This window comes from Muscardinus avellanarius (genome assembly GCF_963383645.1).
Source record: "Muscardinus avellanarius genome assembly, chromosome: 6".
Taxonomy (NCBI): Eukaryota; Metazoa; Chordata; class Mammalia; order Rodentia; family Gliridae; genus Muscardinus; species Muscardinus avellanarius.
The window spans coordinates 128,501,319-128,524,659 of record NC_137791.1 but is presented as its reverse complement, the minus strand read 5'-3'; the positions used below and the strand labels follow the sequence as shown (position 1 = coordinate 128,524,659).

The window sequence follows — 23,341 nt, the reverse complement described above, 5'->3', positions numbered from 1 at the left end:
TTTCAAAATGTGTTCAAATTTTCTCAATCACCAGGAAAAGTCACTCATAAAAAATGACTTGACTGCCAGGGACTAGGGATGTAACTCGGTGGTACCGCACTTTGCCTGGAATTCACAAGGCACTGGATTTGATCCCAGCACCAAAAATAAATAAATAAATAAATAAATAAGGCTAGTCTAGTAAGCAAATATGTAAGGTTAGCCTAGTAAGCAAATATCTTTTAAAAAGGTTAGTCTAATAAGCAAATATATAAAGTTGTGATTCTCTATTTGGAGAGGTAATGATCATTTGGAAATCTGAAGAAACTAAGAAAACACCTGGGGAAATACATCTATGTACAATATTATCCATATAATATCATGTGATCCTTGAACTCTCTCTTCCCTATATGGAGAGAAAATCATGGATTCCATTTAATACTGGCTTCCCTTTTTGATTTGTGAGAAATTGATAAACCTCCCCATTTTTCTTTTTCTTGCAATTAAAAGAACAAAATTCAAAAGATAGGATCAAAACGCTACAATACAGCTAACTGGAACATTCAGGGTAATACACTTCTACTTAAGGGCTTATCCATTCCATAAGCTCCTCCTGGATAAGTGGTTCTGACCCTTAGCTGCACAGTACACTCACCTGGAGAGCTTTAAATTATACTTTATGTCTATTTGGGTTCAACCTGCAGAGATCCCAATTTTAGTGGTTTGGATATTATGATTTTTAACAGCTTTCAGAATAATTTAAAAAGCGACCGAGTTGAGAATCACTATCCTAGACAATCCTTGTGTTTAAAATTACGCACTGGATACTTTTGTAATTTTCAAAATGGAGGGAAGGAGAAGATGGTTGTGGGCCAGAGGTGGTAAGATCTGAAACTCAACCTTATTGCCTTAAATTGCTGGTCTTGCGTGTGGCCTAGCAATGTACCTTCTGGACATCCTCCAACCTTCTTGTCTGGGCTCACACCTCTGTCTGCTGTGGACAAAAGTTCGGCTTAATGCTATGTACTTTTTGAAAATTCATAAAAGTTTATCGCCAGGCTTACACAATAGTCGTTTCAATGCTACTCATTCGGTTCGTTTTTACAGGGAACCGAATTTCCCAAAGTTGTAAGGATATCAGACTTCCCCCAACATAAACTGCCAACTACAAGTGATTTTATTGTTTTACAATCATGATCAAAAGGTCCTGAACTCTGTCCACAATACTGCTGCTTCAACTTACACTGCACCAATTAAGACTTGTCCAAAAAGCTTCGCACTAGTCAAAGCAACTTTTGCAGAGGGCCGTTTTCTTTGAGCCCATGAAAAGAATTCCAACGGAGCAGAGCTGTCTTCTAACATAATCGACACCGGGTCAATATTCGGGGCGATCAAAGTTGCAGGTGGAAGAAAAAACAAACAGACCATACATGCAGAGTGAAGGTAGGTCCTCTGGTTCCTTGCAAAGACCAAAAAACAAAAAACCCTGGATTTTCTTGCAAATCAAACTCAAGAAAAGCTAGGGGGTCAAATAAGCGGCGGGAGCTGGGAGGGGGAGCTGCCCGCGCAGCCAGGAAGCAACCTAGAGGCTCCCGCGAAGGATGCAGGAGTCTTTGCAAAAGGGCTCGGGGACCCCAAAACCCGAGGCGGGGGGTGGGGGGGGCAGGGCCCCGCGGCCTCGGGCGGCGGGGACGAGCCGGGGCCGGCAGCCCTGGCCCCTAGGGCGGCGACCCTCCTCCCGCCGCGGCCCCGGCCCGGCCCCCGCTCGTCCCTGCGCCCGAGGCCGCGGCGCTGACAGCTGCGCCGGCGCCGCACGCCCAGGCCAGGCCTCCGGGGGCCGCGGGCTCCCCCCGGGCCGCGCCGCCAGCCCGCGCGCCTCACCTTGTCGCAGTAGAGCCCCACCAGCTGCTTCATCCGCCAGTGCGGGGCCGTGAAGACGTCCACTTCTTCGGGGAAGGGCGCCATCGCCACTGCCGCCGCGGCCGCCGCCTCTCCATAGACACCCTCGCCGCGGGGCAGAGGCGGCGCGCCCCCTGCGCATGCGCCCGCCCCGTCGGCGCGCGCTCCCGGGCCCCGGGCACGAGCGGGCCGCGGGCACGAGCGGGCCGCCGCCATGCGGTCCCCGGCCACGTGACCGCGCGCGGAGGCTCGCCGCTCCCGCCGCCCGCCGCCGCCCGCGCCCCCGGCCGCCTTTGGGCGTCGCGGACAGAAGCCAGACCTTCGCCCTGTTGTTTCGCTCCATCAAAACACAGCGTCCGAGGGGACCCCGGGGGGCCGCGCTTCCCGCCAGGCCTGCAGGCTCGCGCGGAGGCCCTCGTGATGGTCGCGCGCCGCTCCTGGCAGGCAAGGGCCCGGCCTGGCTCCTGCCCGGAGGCCGGAGCACCACGACCGGGCTCCGGGATCTCGGGCCCGCTCGGGTGTGCGGAGGACCGGACACTGGGGAGCTCGTGGCGGTCCAGGCGGGCAGCGAGCCCGGGCGTGGGGGCCTGGACATGGCGCACCTCCTGCAGCCGGGAGGGCCTAGGAATCCAGGCGCCTCGGCGAGGGCAGCTCGGGACCCCCGCTGCATCCAGGGGCGGCCATGCGTCTGAGCTCAGCCAGATGGGGGCGAGGGAGGGCGAAGGGGTAGTGCGGAAGGAGCCCGAGCACAGATCCCTCCATTTTAAGCCGAGGCTCAAAAGGAAAGAAAGGGACTTAAAACAAGGTCACTGTCGAGAGAAAAGTTCCAGTCCCTTACCCACAGGTCACCTGTCCCGCCTCATCCCCCCTGGACACAGTTCTCACCCAGATAGAGCTGCTGGTGGTTGGCAGGGGGACTGATGGACAGAAAAAGAAACGGAAGACATAGGAGAGGCTGAGAACGAACGTGGGGAGAGGATGTTATTTGCTTAATGGCCTTGAGCCAGGAGGGCAGGAACCACATATATTGTGTTCACCCATGATCTTAATTTTCTACAATTTCACGACAGCATGGGGGTTCGGGATTCACAAATGATGGCGTAGGAGGGAAGAGAGAACCTTGCTCTGGAGTGTGCCCGCCCGTTTCATCCTAATCTTACCCTGTGCTGTTTATTGACAGCCAAAGTGAGCAGTGGCTAGAAACCAACTCTGTAGATGAAAACTACATTCCTGGATTTGCCAAATATTCAGTGTAAGATCCCGGACAAGCTATCACTTCTCGGTGCCTCGGTTTCCTCTTATGTAAAATGGGGAGAGGGGAATAAATACCTAGTTCAAAAAAGCTTTGGAGAGAATGAAGCAAGTTCATGTATTTGAAGTGCTTATAGTTGTTCCTGGCACATAATACTGCCTGTAAATTATTAATATTAGATAAAACAACACTGAGGTTGCACTGTAGGAAACTGTCAACGGTATTCTTTCTGGAATTGCCCAGTGCCCCACAAATTAAGTGAATTATCTGGCCATACCCTCTGCACTGTTGGGCAGGGATGGCTTACTTCCAGTCTGTCCTAAAGAAACAGGAGAAAGGCATTAAGAAACCCAACAGTTTGACAGCTCAATCTATTTCCCGCCCTCTCGGTAACTCCCCTTTTTTCCTTCCCTTTTATTCTCTGCTCTATCACTAGTGTTTTGCCTCTGTATTTTTTAATATCCTTCAAAAGACCTTTTCTTATTTAGCCCCTATTTCTTTACTTCATCCTGATTTTTCACTCCAGCTGTGTTGGAATGTAGAGTCCAGTGTCAGCTGAGCCAGTTATATAAATGAGCTCCATAGGAACACACACTGTATTTTAACCCCAGCCCTCGGAACATCTATCATGCCATTGGCACTCAAATAATTCTTGAATAAAGAAGGAATGAGGAAAATTCATGGCATCCCTGTAATGTCCTCATTTGGACTAATTCTTAATGCACTGTGTTGTATATCTCACTCACCTGCTTGGGTTTGTGCTTTTCACTAGCATATCCCTGAAACCAAGCACATTAAAAAGGTATTTAACAACAACGGTATCCATCCATACAGAGAGTTTCACTGTAACCCAGATTTGAAACCAGTGTAGTTGGCTGAAGAGTAGCTTACAGCTACTTTGGACCCTGGCTGTTTCAAAGAATTCATTTAAGATGCCAATATGCAAGAAAGCGATAAAAAAAAAAAAGGTCTGTTGGTCATCTTCCCCCTCACAAGAAGCTTTTCACATAAGCTACACATGCTGAATAATGTAAAAATTAATCACCTGATATACAGAGTAAATGATTGGTGTATATTGAACTAATGGATGAGAGAAGACATTGATTGATGTAGCATCACCATGTAGGTTCCTAAAGCCACAGCAGATAGAAAATGTTCTTAAGGCCCCCGGCAGTCCTTCTAATCACTGTTTCCTAAGATTTCTCCAAGTATCACAGCAGATGGATTCTAACAATGTAGCTACTGGCCACAGCAAGGAGACCGGATAAGGAATGGAAACAGCAGCAAACCCTCACGGCAGAGTGCCTGGCAGAACTGGTGGGTTTCTCTTCCCCACTCTTATTCAGTCTGAATAACTGCAGGCCACGGGGAAAGAGGATCAAGAAATTCCTTGGTAACCTCAAAATACGACGACACTGGGCCTCTTCTGTAGAATTTCCCAGCCCTAGCTTTGAGGGATCTGGAAAGGATCACTAGTCAAGACAGGTCACTTGTAAGGCCCGGCACTTTCCCTGATGGAGGGTTCTTTGTGAAAATAAGCAATGAAAGAATCCTCCCCCCACCCTTTCCCTCTGGGTTGGAGATGGCCACCTTCTCAAAGTGCCCTCAAGCAGCTTTTCTCTGTGTGGTGCACGTCTAGATCTCCTATACTTATAAGGATACAACCAGTCAGATCGGGGCATGCTAGTGAACACAGAAGTCCACACACTGATCAGAGTAAGGAGAAGCGCTATGCACATACAAAGGATGGTGTTTTACTCTAGTTTCTAGATGGCCAGGGAAGGCTTTCTGGTAGAAGAGGCCTTTCAGCCTGGCCTTGGACGATTCAGAGGAATTACCCATCTGGGATGCCAGAGACTTAATTTATTCATTCAGCATTCACCGGACACCAGGATAGAAAGTTGAATAAATCCAAATTACTATTGTTGAAAATGCCACTGCTTTTAAAGAAATTCAAAGTTTCATGTTACCCACCCCATCCTGAACCTGCAATGGTTTGTCCAGTGTTCTTAATCCCACTCCCTCCTGGGATGACTGAAGCTTCAACCACATCATATTTTTAACAACAAAACTCAGCACAATGACATAAATAAAGAGTTATTTACTAAATAAGTAATTTGTCTTACTTCTTAGAAAGTAAATTAAGTACTTGACATTATATGATAATAAGCTTACTAGACTTTGTCTATGTCCTCAGAACAAGTAGTGCCCATACATAATGGGCAGAAATATATCTTGCTACATGAATAAATGCCCATCGTAAAGGCCTTTAAGAATAAGAATGGTCCCTCTTCAGTACTATACTATATGGTTTCTAAGGAAAATAACCCAACAAACTATATTTAAAGTCCTTCTTACCTTTCAACATTGTTTCTACCCTGGGAAGGTTTCTCATTTTTAACCACTTAAGCAGGAATTCTTTCTTAAGCGGGGTACTGGGTGAAGCTCTGTGAAGGGGTACCTCTTTACCCAGATTGCAATCCCTTTTCCCAAAAGAATATAAACCACACCATGAACTACTTCCTTAGATACCCCAAATCCAATTATCCCCATTCCTTAGGTCACCTTTTGATGAGGAGTAGTTAAAGTAATGATAAAATTAGCTTTCTTCATTACAAATGTGGAGATATAATGTGTATAGTCATCCATGATGGATTTTTTTTTTTTTGCAAACATTCCAGAGAGACAAGAGCCTTCCATTTTCTAAACATAGCTGCACAACCCCTATCTTGTTTCATTTCTTTGCCCAGTGTGTGGGGGGCTAAATCCAGGGCCTCTGCAGGTGTGCTGAGCAAGTGCCCTACCAGTGAGCAAAGCGCCAGCCCCCACCTGTCTTGTTCTTAATAAATACTGCCAAGTCAGCGCCAACTCCTTGACCTGCAGTCAAAGGATCTATTATGGGCTGGCTCGCAGGGTGCAGTGCATATAGCCCGAGGGAAAGGTGGCTACCCTGGGGACAACTCAGCTCAGCTGTGTGCATGTAATAAGGGAAAGTTGTCACAGGTTTCTGGAATGCAAAAGAACGATAAGCTTCCGGTAAATTGTCAGGTTTACATTCATTCATTGTACTGATGAAATCTGGCCGGCAATTGCTTAATCCCTGTCCAAAGACAAGGGGGAAAGTGTTCAGGGAAGTAGCAGTTCTGTTTCCTTCCTCTCTATTCCACATGTTTAAAAAACAACCACCACCTCAAAACAGAGTACAAAAAGAATTCCCAGTCACATAAAACAGCTCTCTGAAAATTTTTAAATGCTGAGGGCCGTGTAGGCAGAAAACGAGGGATTCCTATCACTGGCTAATAACTGTTCCCTGGAAGAGCCTGGTTCAGATAAAACTTTCACCCGAGTTCTGCATCAGAATCCTATTCTGCCACTAACTACCTGCTCATGTGACCACCGCAAATCACTTGCCCATTCTGGGGCTTTCCTCTCTTCAGCTGCTCTTCAAGTTGGGATGTTGTTCGGTGATAAAGGGTGCAGACTCATTAATACAGATTAATCAATGCACAACACATGCAAAAAGGACTCTGCCAGGCAAGTTTTCACCTGTCTGGAAAAGCAGTTATTAACTACCCAGGTAAGTCAGTCAAGAGTTAGATAAGTAGTTGGGTGTGGTGGCACAAGCTTATAATCTTAGCACTTGGGAGGCTGAGATAAGTTTGTAGATAGCCTCAGCGACAGGGGGCCCTCTGCAACTTAGTGAGACCCTGTTTCAAAATAGAGCTGGGTCTTCGCTCAGAGGTAGAATGCCACTGGGTTCAATCCCCAGAACCACACACACACACACACACACACACACACACACACACACACACACAAAAGGTAAACCTGGAACACGGTGGTGTACACACCTAATCTGAGCACTTGGAAGGCCAAGACAGGAAGATTGCAGGCTCTGGGCCAACCTCAGAAATTTAGGAAGATCTTATTTTAAAATAAAAGACAAAATAGGACAGGGTATAGCTCAGAGGAAAATACCTCTGGGTTCAACTTCTAGTACTAAATTAATAATAATAAAAAAGGCAACCTTTCCCTCTTTTTCTTTTCTTTTCTTTCTTTCTTTTTTTTTTTTGTTTATACTGGGAATTAAACCAAGGAGGATTCTATCTCAAAGATACACCCACAGCTCTTTTTATTTTTTATATTAAAACAGGGTCTCGCTGAGAGTTAGGTGCCCTTTAGCCATTCATTCTTTTCTTCTTGTTACCAGTTTAACTATAACTACTTCCATTCACTTTTTCTATGATGTCTATACCAACATAATTCTTTGGAATATTACAGATAGATCTTTTCCCTTTTATGCAAGATTATAATGAAATTTTGACATGCTTGTCAGTGCATTGAATTTTTCCCCCTTTTGCCTTCCCCTGGAGATGAACCCAGGGGCACTACAACCCAGCTACATCCCTCGCCCTTTTTATTTTTTTGAGACAGGCTATCTCTAAATTGCCAAGGCTGGCCTTGAACCTGTGATCCTCCTGCCTGGTGCAGGCGCCTCAAGCATGCTGAGGATGCACACTATCCCTGAGCTACACCCCTAGCCCTGGAATTGTTTTAAAGGTATTATTTAACGAGAGAGAGAGAGAGAGAGAGAGAGAGAGAGAGAGAGAGAGAGAGAGAGAACAAAGCAAAACAGGTAAGATTGTAGACTGTTTCCTCAGGTGCAAAATGGGATAGAGTCCTTACCTCATCAGTTATCCTGAGAATAAAGTGGATGCAAGTAGACAGACAGTCTGGCCTAAGAAACACTAAATGTTAGCTATTACCTTTACCTCTAATGAGATTGGACAAGATGTTCTCTTTGGATTCTGCCCGTTCTCAATTTCTGGGAACCGAGGCACAGCACCTTGAAAGCTATTTATTTAGGTTAACTCTACAAATTAACTGGAGAAGGAACTTAGAGTTAAGTTTCATTGCAAGTGACAGAAAATAAAAGACCAAGCACTTAAACAGAATCAAGTTTTCTTCATCTCATCTATTGACTATCTATTGTTGCATAACAAATTACCCCCAAATGGCATGTCTTCAGACAGCAACATGTATTACTTCTCAGTTTCTAAGGATCAGGAATTCTGGAATGGCTTTGGCTGGATGCTCTGGTTGTGGCTGAGTTGGCAGCCAGGGATACAGGCATCTTGAGATGTAATGGGGACTGAGATGTAATGGGGACTGAAGGATCTGCCTTCAGCTCACTCAAATGACTGTGGGGTCTCCGGCCCTAACAGGCTGTTAGACTAAGGACCTCTGGACCTCACCACGTGGCACTCTCTACAGGGCTACGCAAGTATGGTGAGTACCAAGAAAGAGAGCAAGTGAGCTCGAACCCCCAGAATTGTATATGCCTCTTATAATGAAATCTACAGACACATATCATTGCTTCTACCAAATGATATTGGTCATAGAGACTGACCCCAGTACAGTTTGGGAGAGAATTACAAAAGGGAGTGCACTCTACATACCATGATCATTCGGGGTCCTCTTGGAAGCTAGCAGTCACACCCAGGTGATGGTCAGGGTAAGTGGCCAAGCCTTGTCTGGCAGCTCTACTTGATTTCACCTTTAGAGAGACAGGTACCTTCTAACTCGCTGCTCTACTTCCTCTAGGATATAGCCTTACTTTTTAAGTTGCATTCTAGGCAGGAAAATGGAGGAACTGAAGAAGAAAGCCAGAGGTCAAACACACTAGCTACGTCCTAAGAAAATGTCTGAAAGACTCCTATTTATATCCCATGGGCTTCATGTGTATCACATAACTCACCTAACTGCAAGAAAGGTGGGGAGTGTGACCACATAGCCTGGGTGGCTATTTACCAAACCCCAAAACAGGGGGTCCATTGCTATAGAAGAGGAAGGAACTGGAGGTGAACAGAGTCTCTGCCAAAGGACTCATTTGAACAAATCAGAAACAAACGCCCTGCTTTATGTTTACACATCCTGTCTAAAATTCAGCCTCCTTCTTACATCTTTTTCTTGGTTCTGAGGATTTAGCCAAAGCCTGCATTGCTAAGCAAGCACTCTACCAATGAGCCACAGTTCCAGCCCCTAACTTTCTTCCTCTTAATGTCCTATAAAGCTCTTTTCCTGGAAAGTGAAATGTACCAGTGAGATGTTTAGTGAAATTTCTCAACTGAAAATCAACATAATAAGAGTGTCTGCCTCAAGATTATTAAAAAAATCAAATAAAACCATAAATGTGAAGCTCTATCTATTGAATATTTAGTATGACAGGCAATTTTCTAAGTACTCAAGATTCATTATCTGATGATCATGATAATGTCTTCCTATCTATAGCTTATAAAGGTATTGTCTCTCACTCTACATATGAGGTAAACAAAGGCACCAGCACCAGCCTCACTGCTACTGACCATCACAACACAAGGCTGAGCTGCCTCCCACACCGTATAATCGCTCATCCAGTCTACTGTCATCTTCATTGAAATGTCAAAAACAATTAAAAAAATGAACCGGAATAATTACCTGGAAATGTAAATTTGAAATGGAAGGATCATTAATCCGCTGATGAAATGGATATGCATAGAGCAATGATTCCCATTATTTCAAAGCACCATACCCTGTCAGGTTTTGTTTGATTTAGTGGCATCCCATTTTTAAGAACCCATAACCTGGCAAATATTTATTTCAAAAAGAATTCGCTTTTGAGGTTTAGGTAGGGATGAAGAGCAATGTGCTAGATGTCTAAGTTCAGAACCAGACAGATTTGGGTTCCTGACCCAGTTGCACCCAGCCTTTCCTGTTGTATAACTCAGTAAATTACTCGCTCTCTCTGAGTTTCTGAGTCCTCACTTATAAACTAGGAGAAGTTGAAATACATAATTCATACCCTTATGAGAACTGAGTTAAAAGTGTCACAAGCTTTTACAGTAACTGACACACTAAGTGTGCAATACTGTCTTTTAATTATTATGTACATTAAGATAATATCCCCAAAGCTCATCAGTGATGGTTTATTCCTTCGAAAAATCAGACTTAGAAATCATTGGTAATAAAAAACAGAATGATCTCAATCTGCATAATTTAAGGGAGCCTCCCTTCACAATTTCCAACCTAAAATACTAATCTTTTCTCCAAAAGCATTTTGGAAAGGGTATTATTCTGGAAGGAGTTAAAACTATCCATTGTCTTTATATAATTTGAATATTCCTAGGTACTTATGTGCTTTTTTTTTCCTTTGTAAAGAGTGTTTCTGTTGTTGACAAACAATAGTGAACATGTTTATAACTTAACAATATAATTCCAAAAAAACAGTGTAAGTGTATAAGTGTGGATCTTTTGTCAAAACAATATTTTGATAACTAGATAGCTGATCCATAAAAGAAAATAGGAGGTGATACTGACAGAAGTCTGTAGGACAAGCAATGAAATACTTATCAAATATAAATGTTGAATCTGAATCAACGAGGATGGGCTGAAATAAAAGGAATGCTATTATTCATAAGAACCATGAGTTTACACATGTTTAATCCTGCCAATCTCTTGCTGAACATTCCTCAGGAGTGATATCCCTTTCTTTGCATATAGCATGACACTCCTATGAGGTTCCTCTCCAAAGCTAAGGATGTATTATGTATTCATGATAGCTATCAGTTCTCGAAAGACGAGTTATATACTAGATACCACATCAAGTCACAAAATTGCCACATAGGTTCTGTCAACCCAATTTTACAGATGAGAGAACCAAACTCCAGAAAGACAGGAGTAGGGCTGAAAGCCAGTGATCTCTTCTTGCACAACTATCACACCTTTGCTTTAGGCTAAAAGCAAATCAGGCCAGGCTTGGTGGCAAACACCCGTAACACTAGTACTTAGGATGCTGAGACAAGAGGATCATAGGTTTGAGGCAGCCTCACTAACTTAGCAAGACCCTCAGTAACTTGGTAAGACCCTGTTTGAAAATAAAAATAAATAAATAAAAAGGGCTGGATATGTAGCTTGGAGGTAGAATGCCCCTGGGTTCAATTCCCAGTACTATAAATTAAAAAAATTTTAAGAAATCATACTTAAAAAAATAAGCCTTGCTGGACACTTCTTCAGTGAAAAAGGTGAAGAGTAAGAGATAAAAAAGCAAGATGATAACTTAGATGTCCTCATCTAAGTTACCTAGAGCAGCTATGAAATAATAAGTAAGAAGTAAAGAAAAAAGCTCAATGACACTGATGATGTAACTGCAGTTACATTATCCAGGGTTCCGTGCCACGCCAGGGTTCAAATGCCAAGCTACCCAAACTAGCCCAATCCCTTACAGTGGTCCTCAAAGGGTGGTCCTCAGAGAATCTGCATCAGAATCGCATCAAGTGTTATAAGGATGCGATGTCCAAGACTCGCCCTTAGACATCTGATTCATTACACTTGGGGCAAGGTCTCAGATTCTATATGATTCCTATGCAACTAAAGCTTCAGAAACACTATGCTAGCTACTCTCTACAATTAAATATGATAAAGTAGCTGCAGTCCATAGGGGTCATCTTTTAAGATACTACATGATACTGCTTCTGGAGAGTTGGGTATCCATCAAAGACTTGCCCTCCATCATTCCAATATCCAATGAGATGCAGAGTCCTCTGAAACATCTATCCCTCTTTATTCACACTAATAGAGACCTGGTTTATTCCCAACTACTGCTTTTTCTAGCTGCTAGTTTTTCCTTCCCATCCTTTTGAACCAACGAGTGAGGAATGTTTCTAAACAAAACATTTTGCTCTATGGATCCACTGTGTCCTTCATTCTTCGTCTGGGCATTCTGTTCTCACTAGTCACCGTGGCTGATGTGCCGAGGGAGGAGAAAAAAGCCTTCTCCTCTGTGATGCGCTGGAGTCCCAGTGGAGGGTTGCTCGTAGGGACCTGCTCCTCTCCCAACTACTGCTTTTCCAGCTGTTGATTTCTGCTTCCCATCCTTCCCCTGAACCAACTAGTCAGGCATATTTCTAAATAGAATCATTCTGCTTCTATGGATTTAATAAAACTCTCCCTTAATTAAAAGCCTTGAGTGGTACCTCAACTTTCTACCCAAATTGTTCTTCAGTGTCACTTAATGAGACCCGTGGTATAGTACCTCACTTATAGCGTTAAATATATTGCGTTTTATTTTCATTGATATGGTCACGTCTTTTTCCTCACTAAAGTGAGCCCCTGTGTGTGAGGGTGGGGGAGTACTGGGGATTGAGCTCAGGGATATTCGACCTCTAAGGTACACCCCCAGCCCATTTTATGTTTAGTTTTGAAACAAGTTCTCGCCAGGTTGATCAGAGTCTCCCTACGTTGCTGAGGCTATCCTCAAACATCCAATAGTCCAGTCTCAGCCTCCCAAGTACTGGGATTACAGGTGCACCACCAGACCCAGCAAAAGTAAGCTGTTTTTTTTTTTTTTTATAGACACTTTTCTCATCTCTGTCTACTCAATTTCCCCAGGCCCCAACAGCCCATGAGTACAAGTGAGATCACGACATCATTAACAAGCCATTGTACTCTTCCAAGTGCAGACTGCCCAGCTTCAGCGGAGTCCTCCCTCACTTACTTGAAGGGCCTCTTGGGTCCTCAGCAATGTTTCTGGTGCTCAGCCATAACTTCACTCGCAGTAAAGCTACGCTAATGTTCCAGATGCAAAGTGAGCCACTGTGTCTCTGCATTCTTCTTCTGGGCCCTCTGTTCTCACTAGTCACCATGGCCGACGTGCCAAGGGAGGAGAGAAAAGCCTCCTCCTCCGTGATGCGCCGTTAAAGGAGTCCCAGTGGAGCGTTGCTCGTAGGGACCTGCTCCACTCCCAACTACTGCTTTCCCAGCTGTTAGTTTCACCTTCTCAGCCTTCCCCTGAACCAACTAGTTAGGAATATTTCTAAACAGAATCATTCTGCTTCTATGGATCTAATAAAACTCTCCCTCAATTAAAAACATTGACTGGTACCTCAACTTCTTGTTCTTCGGTGTTGCTTAATGACACTGCCAGCCCATGCATTTCGTGTAGTAGCCTTCAATTGTATTTACTTCAAATCCCATCACTCCACGGGCATCACATATGCTTTTTGGAGTCTGAGCGAGGGCAAATCTCAGATAGAGCCACGGCGTTAAAATCAGAATCCTTTACCAGCTACTTGGAGGGATGAGGTTGGAGGATACCATGTTGAAGGCCAGTTGGGCAACTTAGCAAGACCTTACCTCAAAATAAAATTTAAAGAAAGGAAAGAAAAGGGCTGTGCGTACTTCAATGATAGGGCACCTGACTAGTCTGGTATGTGTGAGCCACTGAGTTCAATCCTTAGTAGAAGATAGATGGGCAGGGGAGGACACGAGAGAGATGGGGAGAGGAAGGTGAGAGAGGGGAGGAGGGAGAAAGAGAGAAAGAAAGAAAAGAAAGAAAAAAGAAAAGCCAGGTGCAGATGCAGGTACAGGGCTGTAATCCCAGTACTTATGAGGCTAATACAGGAAGATTGCAAATTCAATGCTAGCCTCAGCAATTTAGTGAGACTCTGTTAAAAAAACAAACAAACCGGTTTGGGTGTAGCTCAGAAGTAGAAGGCCCCTGGATTCCATCCCCAGTACCACAGGGGGGAGGGGGGGAGATAAAAGAAAAGATATTTCAATTTCCTCTTTATTTAACAGCAGCTTTATTATTAACCTAGCTTGTTTCTTCTGAGGATGATTCATTTCCAAAAGTTACCTCAACTAATTGGGTAAAACTTTTATGGAGCGGGCCACCCCCCTAGATTTTCCAGATGTACCTCAAGTTATACGAATCCCAAAGTACCAAAGTTAATGTTCAAAACAGATAGTCCAAGCTTATATTTGTTTCAGCCCCCCCCCCCAACTCCATTGCCTAGCACAGAGCTTAGGGTACCCGAGAGCCTCAACAAATGCCTTAGAACATGTTAGAAGAAAAAGGCTGAGACAGGAGGATCACAGTTCGCGGACAGCCTCAGCTACTTAGTGAGGCCCTTTGCAACTCAGTGAGACCCCGTTTCAAAAGAAAGAACAAAAACCAGATTGGGTGATGTGTGCAGGTATGTCTTTACCACCTTGCATCCCATTAAGATGTATGACTACAATGCACCAATAAAAAATAAAAAATAAAAAAAAAACAGAGTTGGGATATAGCTCAGAGGTAGAATGCCCCTGGGTTCCATCCCCAGTACCACACACACACACAAAAGTATTCCACTAGAGCAGAGCTAAAGTTTACCTAAGAAAAGGTGCACAAATTTAGTATTGAGATTACTTGGCCCTCACTCAAAAACTGCACAGAAATTCTGAAATGTAAGGAAAGTGAAAAACTTAGAAAACAAAACAAAAAAACACGACTCTTAGCTAAGATCGTTTTGGCTGTTGCTAGGAATCTAATGAATACAGTCTCCCTGCACCTGTGTTCCAGCAGCCTCCGGGAATTCAGGGCACAACTAAGCGAACTGTCCAAAACCATAGGCCACACCCTTGGGCTGAAGCAAGAGGAAGTTGATTCACCTTCCTTGGGTCCAAATACATACAGGATTGCCTCAATTTCCTTTAGATACATTTTTAAAAGCCCATTTCCTCACTCATGCAATATAAATCTTTACAGTTGATTTGACTTTTCAGATTTTAAAAATATATTGGTTTCCTGTTCTATGTTGTGTATGTGGGGGGGTTAACGAAACTGCCTGTCAAGCAATGTAGTGTTAATGGAGAAATTAATCTACTTCCTTACTAGATTAGAGCTTTAAATAGTGCGAATGTTTCATTCACTGGAATTAAATAAGCTTCATTTAAAGAGAAGTTACTATAAGGCAAGCACAAGACAAACAATGCCTGACTTCATTTATATGTGGAATCTAAAAACATGGACCTAGACGTGAAGAGTAGAATAATTATCACAGGCAGAGGGGGTAGAGAGGGACAGAATGGGAAGCTGTTGGTCAAAGGGGAGAGTCTGAGAAGAGGAACAGATTATGAGATCTACTGCATAATGCAATGATTATAGTCAACAATAATGTATGCTCCAAAATAACTAAGATATTTCATAACTAAGTCAGTAATAACGTATATTCCAAAATAACTAAGTAAAGTTCAAATGACTCACCGTAAAAATGATAGGCAAGGTGATGGTTATGTTGATTTAATCATTTCACATAGTGTGTGTGTGTGTGTGTGTGTGTGTGTGTGTGTGTGTGTATATATATGTATATATATATATATACATATGCCAAACTATACTGTAATCCATAAATGTATAATTACAAAAGATCAATAAAATGTTAAAAATAAAAATGATAATGCTATATAGTGGCTACTTCCTAGTTTAATGTGAACATTATAAACTATACTGATACTATTAAAAATTATAGCCATTTAGCTGGGGCCCGGGTCACGGGACTCTGGGCCCCGGCCGAACTGCGTGTAGCACGCCAGACCCCTGGAGAAACCAGGCCCAGTAAGACGCTGGGTTCTGGGCAGGGGTCGCGCGCAGGGCATGCCAGATGGGGCCGGGGTCGCGGGACTCTGGGCCCCGGCCAACTGCGAGTAGCACGCCAGACCCCTGGAGAAACCGGGCCCAGAACAGAAAAAGATAAAGAAAAATATCGGAGAGGAGGTAAGAAAGCCGTTATGGATGCCAGGACACTGGAGATGCAGACAAAACTTATCTAAATCCACTGGAACTTATGGAAAAATTTGCCGTGAAAGAGGTCTGCTATTTCTCTATATTGTTAAGAATCTCAGACATCACCTGTAAGGAGAGAGTTTAGCGGAGACCAAGGAGAAATGCGGTGTTGAAAGAGTTCTCCGCGATGGTGGTGGAGACTTGTATTCAGGAGAAGCAGAAACCAGATCTTACCAACTTAACTTTTTTGGAGAAATTACACCAAATATCGAATGCTACCATCACGCATGCTTAGGAACACTGGACAACATTCAGAGTGGAAAAAGAGCCTGGGAAGGATTTGAAACGGTGGAGGCAGTGGCAATGCCAGTGGCAAATACTCAGGGGAGGCAGAGATCTGATACATTACACCTGGAACCTTTGAAATAATAACCACAGAGACAGTGATCGGAACCTGCTGAGGGGTTAGGCGGGCTCTGGGGCCAGTGGCCGACATTGGAGCTTGCTGTGAGGCAAGGCCACTAATGAGGCCTCTGTGGCCGGGATTGGAACCTGCCGAGGAGTTAGACCGATGATGGGGCCAGCGAGGCCGGCATTGGAGCTTTCCATGAGGCAAGGCTTGTGCTGGGGCCTCCGAGTTCGGGTCTAGAACTTGCTGAGGGGTTAGGCCGGTGCTGGGGCCAGCGAGGCCGGCATCGGAGCCTGCCGTGAGGCAAGGCCAGTGCTGGGGCCTCCGAGGACGGGACCAGAGCCTGCTGAGGGGTTAGGCTGGTGCTGTGGCCAGCGAGGCTGGCATCAGAGCCTGCCATGACGCAAGGCCGGTACTGGGGCCTCCGAGGTCAGGATAAGAGCCTGCCGAGGGGTTAGGCCGGTGCTGGGGCCAGTGAGGCCGGCATCGGAGCCTGCCATGAGACAAGGCCGGTACTGGGGCCTCCGAGGCCGGGATAAGAGCCTGCCGAGGGGTTAGGCCGGTGCTGGGGCCAGCGAGGCTGGCATCGGAGCCTGCCGTGAGGCAAGGCTGGTGCTGGGGCCTCCGAGGCCAGGATAAGAGCCTGCTGAGGGGTTAGGCCGGTTCTGGGGCCAGCGAGGCCGGCATCGGAGCCTGCGGTGAGGCAAGGCCGGTACTGGGGCCTCCGAGGCCGGGATCGGAGCCTGCCTTGAGGCAAGGCCGGTACTGGGGCCTCCGAGGCCAGGATAAGAGGCTGCCGAGGGGTTAGGCCGGTGCTGGGGCCAGCGAGGCCGGCATCGGAGCCTGCCATGAGGCAAGGCTGGTGCTGGGGCCTCCGAGGCCGGGATTGGAGCCTGCCTTGAGGCAAGGCCCGTACTGAGGCCTCCGAGGCCGGGATAAGAGCCTGCCGAGGGGTTAGGCCGGTGCTGGGGCCAGCGAGGCCGGCATCGGAGCCTGCCATGAGGCATAACCAGTGCTGGGGCCTCCGAGGCCGGGATCGGAGCCTGCCGAGGGCTTAGACCAGTTCAGGGGCCAGTGAGGCCGGCATCGGAGCCTGCCGTGAGGCAAGGCCGGTACTGGGGCCTCCGAGGCCAGAATAAGAGCCTGCTGAGGGGTTAGGCCGGTGCTGGAGCCAGTGAGGCCGGCATCACAGCCTGCCGTGAGGCATGGCTGGTGCTGGGACCTCCGAGGCAAGTATTGGAGCCTGCCGAGGGGTTAGGCCAGTGCTGGGGCCAGCGAGGCCGGCATTGGAGCCTGCCGTGAGGCAAGGCCGGTGCTAAGGCCTTTAAGGCCGGGATTGGAGCCTGCTTTGAGGCAAGGCCGGTACTGGGGCCTCCAAGGCCAGGATAAGAGCCTGCCGAGGGGTTAGGCCGGTGCTGGGGCCAGCGAGGCCGGCATTGGAGCCTGCCGTGAGGCAAGGCCGGTACTGGGGCCTCCGAGGCCAGGATAAGAGCCTGCTGAGGGGTTAGGCCGCTGCTGGAGCCAGTGAGGCCGGCATCGCAGCCTGCCGTGAGGCGTGGCCGGTGCTGGGACCTCCGAGGCCAGGATAAGAGCCTGCTGAGGGGTTAGGCCGCTGCTGGAGCCAGTGAGGCCGGCATCGCAGCCTGCCGTGAGGCGTGGCCGGTGCTGGGACCTCCGAGGCCAGGATAAGAGCCTGCTGAGGGGTTAGGCCGCTGCTGGAGCCAGTGAGGCCGGCATCGCAGCCTGCCGTGAGGCGTGGCCGGTGCTGGGACCTCCGAGGCCAGTATCGGAGCCGGCCAAGGGGTTAGGCCATTGCTGGGGCCAGCGAGGCCGGCATTGGAGCCTGCTGTGAGGCAAGGCCGGTACTGGGGCCTCCGAGGCCAGGTTAAGATCCTGCCGAGGGGTTAGGCTGGTGCTGGGGCCAGTGAGGCCAGCATCGGAGCCTGCCATGAGGCAAGGCTGGTACTGGGACCTCCGAGTCCGGGATAAGAGCCTGTCAAGGGGTTAGGCTGGTGCTGGGGCCAGCGAGGCCGGCCATCAGAGCCTGCCATGAGGCAAGGCCGGTACTGGGACCTCCGAGGCCAGGATAACAACCTGCCGAAGGGCTAGACCAGTGCTGGGGCCAGCAAGGCCGGCATCGGAGCCTGCCGTGAGGCGAGGTCAGCATCGGAGTCTGCCATGAGATATGGCCAGTGCTGGGGCCTCCTAACCCGGGAATGGAACCTGCCGAGGGGTTAGGCCGGTGCTGGGGCCAACAAGGCCGGCATTGGAGACTGCCGTGAGGCTAGGCCGGTCCTGGGGCCTCCGAGGCCGGGATTGGAATCCTGCCAAGGGGTTAGGCCGGTGCAGGGGCCAATGGCCAGCATCGGAGCCTGGCGTGAGGCAAGTTCACTCCTGCGGCCTCCAAGGCTGGGACCAAAGCCAGCTTAGGGGTTAGACCGGTGCAGGGGCCAACGAGACCAGAACTGGGGCCTCCCATGAGGCAAGGCTGCTGCTTGAGCCAGCGAGGTCTGGATCAGTCCACTGAGTAGCCAGGCCACTACTGGGACCATCAAGAGTGGGATCAGTACTTGCAACGCAGCATGCACAGAGAAATATTGCAGAAAGTATCAATCAGACGCTTCTCTTAATCAGCAATAACTAGGAGGAAAAGGGCAACAGGAAGAGGTTGAGCTATAGAAAGGGCCCTATAGTGAAGCAACTAATGTGACCAATCAGAGGGTATGTAATACTGGAGGACAGAGCCTCTTTAAAACACAGGAGGTACATAAACAAATGTATCAAAGTAAATCACCAAAGAAGTGTGGGATGGAGGGAGGGGGAGGGAATGGGATGGGGGCTGGAGGAGGGCTAATTGGATGATGTGTGCTTGTATATCCTCTCAAGTCTTGTACTCCAATGTGATTGATATATGACTACAATGCACCAATTTAAAAAATAAATTAATAAAAATAAATTAAAAAAATTATAGCCATTTAAAATATTTTAAAAATCTCATTCCACTCTTAATGATTTGAATTGTGGTATAATGCAAACGGCACTTAAATATGTCATGTTACATAGACTCCATTCTTAGCTCTTTTGCTAAACAACTACACAATCATGGGCAAGCTTTTTAAACTTCATGCAATCCATGACCAAAAAAAATCTAAAAGTGCTATGACAGCAACTGGCATATCACATACGCATTGAATGTTTGTTAAAACTGAAGGCTTTTTTTGTTTTTTGTTTTGTTTTTTGTTTGTTTGCTTTTTGCAGGTCTGGGGATGAAACCCAGGGGCATTCTATCTCTGAGCTACACCCCTGTCATTCATATATATATATATATATATATATATATATATATATATATATATATGTATATATATTTATTCTTTATTTTAAAACAGGGTCTCACTGAGTTGCAAAGGGCCTCACTTAGTAGCTGAGGCTATCCGCCAACCTTGATCCTCCACTCTCAGCCTCCCGAATGCTGGGATTACAAGCATGTACCACCACGACTGGCTAAAACTGAAGTTTTAACCCATTAAACAATTAACCTTCTTTCTGTGTGCTACGTTGTACTACCCTCTTATCTGACATGCAGATCTAAAAAGACTCATTACATTCAATAAGACCAAGCCAAGACGCCATATGCATCTACACATTGAATCAAATCACATAGGGTAGTGCTCTTTTTAAACTATAGGTCACAGGCTGATTGTGGGCGGAAGCCAGCAATTGTTTTTAATAAATAACAACAGAGCAATTTACTCCAAGTCTGAGCAAGGGATGCGCCACAAATACCACAACCAGCTGTAGCCATTGTTATGAGAGACATTTAATGGAGAGGACATGATAAATGAATCATGAATTAGATAGTATATTTTGATTGCTATCTTCTCATTCAATTTCCTGGTGTATGATGTCAATTTATTGCCATAAGGGAAAGGGTAATAATTGTATAATTGAAGTTTTGGTTAATGTAATTTGATTAGTTGTGACAATGTGTGAAGGAATTTTATGTGCTGCTAACAAAAGTATCAAGACAAAAATATTATCAGTTATAAGTGTTCAGTTTATGTGTGAAAACACATGATTTAACATTTCTGAATCTTTAATTTTTAGCAGTCTAGTAAAACTAATACAAATTGTGCCTATTTTTTTTTTTTTTATTGGTGGTACTGGGATTCCTGGAAACCCCTTTTACCTCCAGACTACACTCCCAGACCTATTTATTTTTATATATATTTTTATTTGGAAACAGGGTCTCTTAAGCCAGCAAGGCTGGCTTCGAACCAGCGCCATCCTCCTGTCTCTGCCTCCCAAGCGCGGGGATTACAAGCGTGTGCCACCACGCCTGGCCTCTAAATTATATTTTAAAAATAAAAATAGGATTGAGCATGCTTGTAATGCCAGTACATGAGAGGCTGAGACAGGAGGATCTCAAGTCCAAAGCCAGCCTCAGCTACTTAAAGAGGCCCTCTGCAACTTAGTGAAGACCCTGTTTCAAAATAAAGAATAAGCCGGGCATGGTGGTGCACGCTTGTAATCCCCGCGCTTGGGAGGCGGAGACAGGAGGATCGCACGGGTTCGAAGCCAGCCTCAGCTACTCAGTGAGGCTTTCAGCAACTTAGTGAGACCCTGTTTCCAAATAAAATATAAAAATAGGTCTGGGAGTATAGCCCGGAGGTAGAAAGCCTCTGAGTTCCACCCCCAGTACCACCAAAAAAAAAAAAAAAAAAAAAAAATTAAATGAAAGAAAGAAAGAGAGAAAGAAAGAATAAAAAAATAGGGCGGGGGTGTATCCTGGAGGTAGTATGCCCCTGGATCAACTCCCAGTACTGCAAAATATAAAAAAATAACAATAGCCAGGTGTGGTAGGGCACACTTGTAATCCCAGTACTTAGGAGCCTGAGACAGGATGACTGCAGGTTTTGAGGCAAGTCTCAGCAGGTTAGGGAAGTCCTCTGCAATTCAGTGAGACCCTGTTTCAAAATAAAAAATAAAATAGGGCCGGGGATTTATCTCAAAGATAGGAAGGCCCTGGATTCTATCACCAGTACCACAAAACAAACAATAACAAATAATAAAGAAAAATCAATACTCAAGTCTAAATACTGGAACTGTGATAAAAGTGTTAATAAAAAAGTTGAGTTTAAATAAAATAAAAATAATTAATTGGTTCATTTATTTATTTAGCAGTACTTAGGATTGAACCCAAGGCATTCTATCTCCGAGCTTCATCTCCAACCCTGTCTTTTTAATTCTTTATTTTGAAGCAGCCTCTCACTCCGTTGTGGAGGGCCTCATTAGTAGCTGAGGCTGGCCTTGAATCTGTGATCTTACTGCCTCACTCTCCCAAGTACTGGGATTACAAGTGTGGCCTACCATGCTTGGCTTAAACAACAAATTTAGACTTCCTTTGAAACACATTCTAAAAAGAAAAAAAAATTAAAATTTTTTGTAAAAGGGGGGGGGCGTGCCGGAAGTCACACCTAGCTAGGGCCTCACTTGCTAGGCAAGTGCTCTACCAGCTCCAGCTCATTAACTGCTCATCACTGCAGACCATGTAGAAGCAACACTTCCCGCAAACCTCTCTGAGCAAGACACAATTACCTCTAATGCTTTCGCATCATCCATTCCACGGTCTCGGGGGTATTTTCTCACTTGCATGTACTGTCAGAAATTACCTGAAAACTCAACTCAGAGGAGCTGCTCAGATCTCCAGAGCACTCTCTCTGCAGCTCTCTCCTTTCTAGTACTCTGTGTGGCAAACTCTAGAGCCATCTCAGTTTCCCCAGCTGCCTCATCAGCTCAGGGAGGCCACCAGGCTGCACAGGTCCACCTTCCCTGCTCTGTGGCCTAGAAAGGCTCTCAGTGCGGCAGGGAGGGGCAGTCCTGGCTCACTCTTGTCCTGTTACCAAAGCTCACCTCCACTGACTGGCTCAGTATCTATTTTTTAAAATTGGTGCATCGTGGTCATACGTCTTAATGGGGTACAAGATGGTGAAGGCATACACATCACTCAGCCCTTCCCCAATTCCCTCCTCCTCCCTCCTTCTCAGGTTTGGCTTAGAGACTGATTTTGATGTTTGTGAATGTACATCGTGTGCGTTAGGAAATTTCCCTCTTCCTCCCTCCCATCCCCTTCAGTTAGGTCCCCTTATTTTCTCCTCTATCGTTTCTCCTTCTTCATCTTCAGGAGCACTCCTTTACATATTTTTTTCTGTTTTTTAAATTGTTTCTAGCCTGTCTCAAAACTTAAAGCTTTATGTCCCAGAAGAAAACATTTGAGACATTCAATAAAAATATCAAACTCATTCATTGCTTTCCGAAATTCTGAATCAAGACCTGGGTTGTACTTGGGCATGGAGAATATGAAATATTAGCACTTATTTCATAAATATTAAAAAATGACTATGAAACACTATATCGTTCTTTTGGATAGGATATGTCTGTCTCTTCCTAAGAAAAACGAATGTAATACTGCTATTAGTCTTTTAATATTTAACTCAATTAAAAACAAAGGAAATAAGTAGGATTAATAATATATCAGACATGAGAATTGCCCTCTCATCCCAGACTGGAAGGGACTTATGAATAGACAGCATTCTCATCACAGTAAGTAAAATGGTCACCGATATATATTTGTATTGTATTATTGTGAAACTATTCTAGATCTTGCACTTAAATATTAATGAAGTTATAAGATCATAGCTTTTTCCTTGCAAAGTGAAGGCAACATAGTCATATAGGCTTCCTTTCTCCTTTGAGCCAATTCACTCTCTCAGGTTAGGAAGGGATCAAGATAATGACGTTTGAAGACAATCTTTCATACATCATTGTTTTAGCAAGTTCCTATCAACCTCCCTAGAAATCACTGAAAACTCAAGCAGTGAGCTGCCACTGCAGGCCGCTTTATGCACCAGACAGACGAAGGAACTGGAAGAGAGCTCGGTGAAGCGCGGCCAGGCGTGATTTTTCCACACCACCGACTTCCAGTCCGGTTATGTAAGCCGTAGAAGAATGCACCGCTTCATACTCCCTAGGGCGTCTTCCATTATTTATTTTCTTCAAATTCACACTGACTTACAATTAATATTTATAAGAAGTAGAGAGTAAAATGGAGAACCAAAAGTGAGGTGAATGAGTGTCACAAAGAAAAGTTACTTAGACCCAGATGGCCAACTACTACAGCCTATAATGATTTTCCAGCACTCCTCATTGCCTACCTTTA

General features: G+C 45.6%; 1 protein-coding gene across 14 annotated transcripts in view; it reads right to left on the bottom strand.

The window, feature by feature from the left end:
* Positions 1-2,020, bottom strand: part of FBXL5 (F-box and leucine rich repeat protein 5) — a gene marked incomplete at both ends in the record, with an annotated part of 39,191 nt that extends 37,171 nt beyond the window's left edge. For 12 of the 14 annotated variants that reach the window (XM_080697414.1, XM_080697421.1, XM_080697413.1 and 9 more), the window contains one exon: positions 1,861-1,944. In XM_080697414.1, the coding sequence (XP_080553540.1) occupies positions 1,861-1,944 (84 nt within the window). Of the gene's footprint in view, positions 1-1,860 lie in introns of all 14 variants that reach the window. The other 2 variants (XM_080697408.1, XM_080697419.1) reach the window with 2 other exon arrangements.
* Positions 2,021-23,341: the final 21,321 nt, after the last annotated feature.